Source organism: Syngnathus acus, chromosome 9 (assembly GCF_901709675.1).
Source record: "Syngnathus acus chromosome 9, fSynAcu1.2, whole genome shotgun sequence".
Classification (NCBI taxonomy): Eukaryota; Metazoa; Chordata; class Actinopteri; order Syngnathiformes; family Syngnathidae; genus Syngnathus; species Syngnathus acus.
Window position 1 is genome coordinate 16,860,131 of NC_051094.1, and position 7,129 is coordinate 16,867,259.

The following is a 7,129-nucleotide window of genomic DNA, read 5'->3' on the forward strand; positions in this document are numbered from 1 at the left end:
ACTGGCGTTGTCATAGCTCTATCTTAGCTCAGTGACTTTTACGCTTATGTTTTACGAGTGAGGACAATGGTAAGAATAAATCTCCATAGAACTGGGAATTTAGAGAGTCGTGTAGTTGTTTAGTGGAGAGGGTGCAACACCTCAATGGGCCAAACTTTTTTTTTCAATCACATTCACGATTTAGCATTGATGTTTGTTTTGCCCAAAAGTCAGGTAGCAATCTCATAGATGACACAATTGCTTCTACAGAGGGGGTAGTTCCACTAGGTCAAGTTCTTACGCTTACTCAGATGCAAATTGACCCACAAAGTTATAAAGTTCCCATCGGAGAAAATCATAGGTATGTTATAAAACCTAAGAGTTAATCAAGAGGCTCAATTTGTATTTTATGTCCTGGCTCTCAAGTGCAACATAGTGAATCACTAAAGTAAGAACAGAACATTTTTTTATTGCAATCAACAAAAGGACAAAGAAAATCATATGGAGGAGCTGTGTTGCCATGTGACTGATCTCAGGTCTGAGAGTGGGAGGAGCTTTAATCAATATTGGGATGGGCACCAGTTGTTTGACCATTGAGGCGGATATTTACAATATTTATACTTTATTACTGCCGTGGCACAACAAGTAACACTTTGAATCTCTGTTAACTTTTCTTTTGGCTCAGATTGATGTAAAATTTTCCTGACAATCCCTCAAATGTCGCTTTAGTATTTTGTCCCTTTTATTTGATGGTTGCTGCTATTGTTGGGGTGTAGTTGCTGAGAAAATGTAATTAACCTCACAGGGTGAATAAATTATCTACACACTTTGGGGTCTATTTTGGTAGACTGGCGCCATTGTGCTCGGTGTGAAAATGTGCGTAACGTCATTTACATTATTATTCATGCATCGTCATTTCTGTGCGGGATCATTGGTCTAGTTCAGTGAGTTTGTGAATTTGGAAGATGCGCCGCACCAATATATATAGTCATCATAGTTGTCCCTCAGTTCCCGTCTGTCCTCGTTCTTTAAAAGGGCTTCTCTTTAAGACACTGCAGTGACACACAAAGATGTTTCTCTTTCAGAGACTAAAGTTGCATAATTATTTCTGAATATCATTTACGTATTGCATGTTTTGTATTGCTAAAAGGAGTGCACAATCCAGAGACTAAAGTTGCATAATTATTTCTGAATATCATTTACGTATTGCATGTTTTGTATTGCTAAAAGGAGTGCACAATCACATATAGAAAGTTGCATGACAAACTTTTCATTTTTGCAATAGTTTTTGTCAAAATGACAATGAGAAGTACATTCCACAGTTATGTACGCATGTTTAAAAACTTTGAGGCATGTTTCCACCAAGTTCAGATGTTCAGTGTAATTTCTATGCGTAGTAGTGCTGCAGTTCTATCAGCTTCTTCTCCAAACAACTGATCAAGATTGGGTCAACGTCAGGGTCAAATTTGTTAGCAAACCAATGACCATCGTCGAGGAGCCAACGAAGTTCTGCAGCTCCATAGATGCAAACACTTCTCACATGTATACCTGAGCAGGGTGGATATAAATGCCCTTCATAAGAGTGCCATTTAACAAGTCGTGTCTTACTCTTTAAGTCTGTGACATCTGGAGCTGACCTGGGAATGTGACCTGGTACTCCTGGCATCCTGACAAGGGTGGCCCAAAAGTGTTCATCCGGTGAATAAGTGTCTGCTGACCATGCCAAAAAGTCTTTCACCACTTTGTTGTTGCTTATGTAATTCACAAACTCGCGCGACAGGACAAAATATGCACTCCCAATGAACACCATGATTCCATGTGGAGGAATATCTTTGGCTATAGCGGTTTTCACAGGAATACTTTGGTACTCATGCAGCACATTCCTTAGCTCATGATGAAAGCTGAAGCGTTGTTTCTTCACCTTACTGGGGCGACTGGACTCAAGCATGTTGTTGCCGTTCAGCTGCTTCAGCTCTCTTACTAGTTCATTGTTGGACTTGAGTGGAAAGTCTTGGCCACAGAGATTGATCACATATTTCCACTTGACCTCTGACCTCAGTAGGTCAGAAAGGCAGTTGAGATCGGCGTTAAGTCTGCTAATATGGGCGTATTTAACAGATTCTAGTTTTGAGGCAATGAACACACTCGGGACACAACGAGCGAGGTTCTCCATGGCCTTAATGAATGTTGGAGAAGACTTTTGGTCATAGTGAATGCAGTAGATGTTTTGAGGTGCATAGATGGCATGAAGAATACGCTCCACCATGGGTGCATTTTTATGCACCACCAGGGAATAAGCCAGTGGAAAGTTGTGCTCTACCGCTGAAATTGCAACACCATTATAATGTCTTGTTTTTAAAAAGGTTGGACAGTCCGAGGTCAGACTTATGGTGCTTTCGTCATTCACTGCAACAAGAACTTTTTGTTTTAACTCAAGAGCTTTGCCTATTTCCACTGGGTCAAGTTCGTAGATAGCGGTGCAGTTGACATCATACGTGTGGCTGTGAATTCCAGATAGGTTGCCAGTGATTCCATGGGGGTCAATATAGGTGCTATCCCACACTGTCACTTTGAGGTAGACCAGCTTCAGCAAACACACTGCCACCAGAGACAGAAGAAACAGGAAGTACCTGTGTCTCACTCTAAATATGGAGCAGCCACATCTTACTTTCATTCTAGAAAAGGTTAAAAAAAGACAAAGATAAACATTTGATGTAATCACGTGCCTACATAGGTCAATGACATACAATCCACAAAAAGCTCATATTTTAGTGTATATATATATATATATGTGTGTGTGTGTGTGTGTGCGTGCGTGCGTGCGTGTAAAATCAGTTGTTCAACCTTTTTTCTGTGATGGACTGATTCATGGTCTGACTGATATTTAGATAAATGGCAAACATCTGTTAGATTCCTGCGGTGGTGATAACATGCAATTAGGGAACATGTGTTCGGCTACAGAACTTGTATGTGTTTTTTCTAATATATTTGTGTAGCCAAGTACCAAGTGATAGTGGGGTCGTGGACCAGTGGTCGCAGACCACTGCACGAAGGGGCCTGAGCCACATTCGAGCTTTTTGCCTAGCAGCACCCCTGGCAAGTATACTGTAGATAACCTGGGAAGGGAAACTTCACACAAGGCAGATTTATCAAACGCTGTTAAGACACATGACTTCGTGTTTCTTTATTTGAAACGACAATATTGATCCTAACTTTATGATCACTCATGGCGGAGGGCACAGTAAACAATGTCAGATAAAACGTGGTGAAAACAGACTATGGCTAAATCTTGCATTCTCGTGAATTACATTGACGTGACAAACTCGACATTGAGACATACCATCAAATGCACTTGTTTTGGGCTGTTGGCAAACAATTTTTGTTGTCCAAAAGAACTCTCAATAGTATGCAAACAAATTTATTGCCAGAAATCTGCCTGCCTCACACTTGGTGTTGTTTCTAGTTGTGCATTAAATCATTGCCACTTGAGGTGTTAAATTATCATTTAACATCATTTTTTTTTTTTTTTTTTCTTTTTTCGGTATGGCGCCGTAAGTGGCTGCCTCCCAGCAGTGTTCTCTCTTTCCCTCTTTATTTCCTTCTTTTCTCCTTTTTCTTTCTGTCTTTTTGTCCGTTCGGCGATACTGGTGCCTTCTACCGCACCTCGGTATCTCTTCGGATCGGATATATATATTTTTTTTTCTTCCTGGGACCAGGATCATCGGTCGAGGCCGGCATAACTCTACGACGGCTTCCTGCTTATCCGGCCAGTGATGACCGGGTCCCTCGCCTTGGCCTTGCAGCCGCAACCCCTGTGGGGAGTCCGCTCCCTCGTGCTCGTCGGAACCAACGACTTTCGCCATGCTAGCCCCGTGGTGACCATCTGCACGTGCACCCAACTGGGTGCCCAGGACGCTGCTCACACGTTTGCCTGCTTTGTGATGTTTTTCACCGATTCACGACCACGGTCCATTGGGCGCCGTTGAACTGGACTGCCCTTACACCTGTCTATGGACCCCGTGGAGGCTATTTTGTGTGTTTTGGGGTGTTCTTTTGTATTGAGGGGTGCTGGTTGGCCGCTGTTACTTTTTTTCCTTTGTCTTTTAGCTTTGTTTTGCTTTGATGGCTTTTATCTTGAGCACTTTCTGACTTTCTTTGTGGCGCCGTTGTGTGGCAGCCTCATGAGAGCCTATTGAGTTGCGCTCGTGCCATCTGTGTGTCTTTTGTATACCCACTCTGTGGTATGGATACTGCTGGGGCCTGAATTTCCCCTAAATATTCAATCAATCAATCAATCAATCATGATTCACGCCATCACAAAGTCAGTCACTCAATGGTCAGCTTAACAAATATGATATGTAGGTAACACAGTACTTTTACTGAAGACCAGTCTTGCTCGGATACTTTTTTGCAGATCTCCTAATGATTTCACAGGCAACATTAAAAAAACATGCAATGTTAGCTACGGTGCGTGACGACCATGTCAAACAAATATGTACTGTATCGATGCACCCCGAAGAACAAATAAACATACATGTGTGTCCGTGTGTGTGTGTGTGTGTGTGTTGCGTGTGCTTGCGTGTGTGTGTGCGTGTGTGTGTGTGTGTGTGTGTGTGTGTGTGTGTGTGTAATGCATATAGTACGTATATAGCCGACATATTATTAACATATTATGTAAATAAACAAAAAGAGTAGACTAACCTTGCTTTGTCCTGGAGACTGTGATCCAAACTTTTTCTGTACAACCCTTAATGACACATCAAAATTATGAAATTAAATTTGAAAGATCCACCTCTTAATTACGGAAGCGTGGAGCTAACAAGGCGGAGTAAAAACTTTGACTGGCAAATACGTTAGAACGTTCAAACATGTCAGTTAAAATGTTTTTACTTCACATTGGAAGTTCCACGCTTTAGTACTTAATGAAACTTAAATGAATTAACATAACGAACCCATATTAGTTATGCGTCTTCTAGGTTGTGACTGATTTAATAGCCTTGAATCTAATTAGAACTGGAGAAGTGAATCATTCTATTTATATGTCCATGTTACTCACCAACGGACGCTAAAGTTGCTTGTTTACTTTCAAATTTAGCTCGTAGCAGACGTGAGCGACGTCATGCATGCTGGTCACGTCATGACATCTTTGATCAACTGGTGGAAGAAGACTGAGAATGCCTCCTCTCATCTATAACGGCTTCAAACAACAAAGCGTACAGCATGTAAGAATGGAGAAAAATAAATATTGGTTTGTTATGTTTGTAGTATTGTTGATGTTGAGTCTCAGATAATCTGTAAAGTGCTTTGTTAGCTGCAGCTGCAATTGTGCAAATGCTATAAAATAAAGTTGAGTTGATTACTTTTAAATGGATGAATGTATGACATGATAAGTTTCAGAGCACATTTGTAAAATACCGAACAAAGTGAGTTTTGTACTGTTACCTTGATAGATGTCTGTTGGTGTGACAGCACATTGGGAGGCGAACCAGCAGGAAAAGTCCCCCATGTGTGAAGAAAGTTTACACTGGACAGGGTGAGTGTGTGTCCTGTCTGCTATGTCTGCAGCTCCATCGTTGACTGGAGGGTGTTTCGAGCAGAGTGACGGAGGGGGGAAGAGGGGAAGGAAAGTGGTGGCGGTAGATGGGGAGGGAGTCTCGAGAACAGTCCGCCCACTGACTCTCACAACCACAGAACTGTGTCCAACACTATTACTACACATTCACCATGCTCTTTCTATCTTAGCTGGTGATCAACCTGCATGACGTAGGCCCCTCCACTCGGGAAACTAGTTTCAGTCGTACAGTATGTGTTGTTTAATACATTGCATTTCTTTTTCATTTTTGCTGCAATCATTTTAACATTTTTAAAGATGATTTCAAGGGCCAATCCAGATGCAAATGCATACAGGTATCGAATGATTGATTGATTAATTGATTGATTGATTGAATATTTAATGATCCCCAGGGGTGGGGAAATTCAGGCCCCAGCAGTATCCATACCACAGAGTGGGTATACAAAAGACACACAGATGGCATGAGCGCAACTCAATAGGCTCTCATAAGGCTGCCACACAACGGCGCCACAAAGAAAGCCAGAAAGTGCACAAGATAAAAGCCATCAAAGCAAAAGCAAAGCTAAAAGACAAAGGAAAAAAAGTAACAGCGGCCAACCAGCACCCCTCATATAATAAGCATATAATTATACCTACACACCAAATCAATAAAGAACTAAAACAATAAAGACAACAAGAGCAATAAAGAATCATAACTAGACATTTTTGATAGGGGGTAATGACAAAGGTTTTTATAACTTTATGATCTGATATGTATTTCTGAGCACTTTGAAATAACAAATGTTTTTTGATATATTGCCTGAATAGCTTAAATGACCCTTAAGGAACTGTTTAATGCATGCGTGATGATTCTCTAAATCACGGACACTGCCAAAGTCGTCTTAAAATGTTCAGTACTTGATTGTATCTTATGTTTTGACTAATGCTAGACGGCCGTTTTCGATTACTACTGAACGTTCTGGACAGAGGGAAATATTTTGCCTAACAAAGAAAAGATATGGTTGAAAGCATGATTAAACTAAGAATATGATGACGTAAGCAAGTACATGGAGTATCAAAAGAACAAACAAACAAAAACATGGTAAGTGGTGAGTACAAGCTGCATAGTCAGGGAACATTAATAAATTGATGATGTCACAGCCAAAAGCTTACATAATTCCGTACAAAATGACAAAATTGAAAGAATGACGAATGGATGAGGTGCGACAGTGTATGTGCAAGAATGGAGGAGAATGTTTACAGGAAGGTCACTTGGAGATAAAATCAGCAGTTGCCAGAGGGAGACAGCCAAGAACCCGGCCAAAGATGATCGTCAAGGCTGAAAGACGGAAGGAAAACAACAGCCCCCACACACATCGAATCGCCCATAATCAGCACCCAACCCCACGGAACCAGCTCTCACCAAACCAGCACCCACTCCCATGGAATCAAACTCTACTGCGAACTTGCCCCACCCCAAAGACTCATCACCCATCAAACTCGGCCCACACCGACATGTGCAACTGAATATAAGCTGACCAAAGAACCTTGAACGTTGCCTTTTCTGAATGGAGACTTTCTGCTCTTGAAAGGCCCAGC

General features: G+C 41.5%; 1 protein-coding gene across 6 annotated transcripts; it reads right to left on the reverse strand.

Annotated features, from left to right (window-relative positions):
• Positions 1-1,233: 1,233 nt before the first annotated feature.
• LOC119127522 (beta-1,3-galactosyl-O-glycosyl-glycoprotein beta-1,6-N-acetylglucosaminyltransferase 4-like) lies at positions 1,234-5,567 on the reverse strand. 6 transcript variants are annotated; one of them, XM_037259509.1, is made up of 5 exons: positions 5,422-5,543; positions 5,036-5,176; positions 4,681-4,726; positions 2,648-2,654; positions 1,234-2,577 (listed from the first exon to the last, which is right to left on the reverse strand). In XM_037259509.1, coding segments are annotated over exons 4-5 (1,212 nt in total). In that variant the 5' UTR covers positions 2,649-2,654; positions 4,681-4,726; positions 5,036-5,176; positions 5,422-5,543; the 3' UTR covers positions 1,234-1,366. The 6 variants fall into 6 exon arrangements, 5 of the variants coding, with proteins under 5 accessions (XP_037115404.1, XP_037115403.1, XP_037115401.1 ...); XM_037259508.1 differs by adding an exon at positions 2,984-3,108 and having other exon boundaries at positions 1,234-2,654; XM_037259506.1 differs by lacking the exon at positions 5,036-5,176 and having other exon boundaries at positions 5,422-5,567.
• Between the last annotated feature and the right edge of the window lie 1,562 nt (positions 5,568-7,129).

Excerpts from the sequence above, each read along its gene's own strand:
- LOC119127522 (XM_037259504.1), bottom strand. The coding sequence starts at position 5,485 with ATGGGGGACTTTTCCTGCTGGTTCGCCTCCCAATGTGCTGTCACACCA. Across the intron at positions 4,727-5,421 it reads ACCAACAGACATCTATCAAG|GGTTGTACAGAAAAAGTTTG; the intron begins GTAACAGTACAA and ends TGTGTCATTAAG. Across the intron at positions 2,655-4,680 it reads AGTCTCCAGGACAAAGCAAG|AATGAAAGTAAGATGTGGCT; the intron begins GTTAGTCTACTC and ends AACCTTTTCTAG.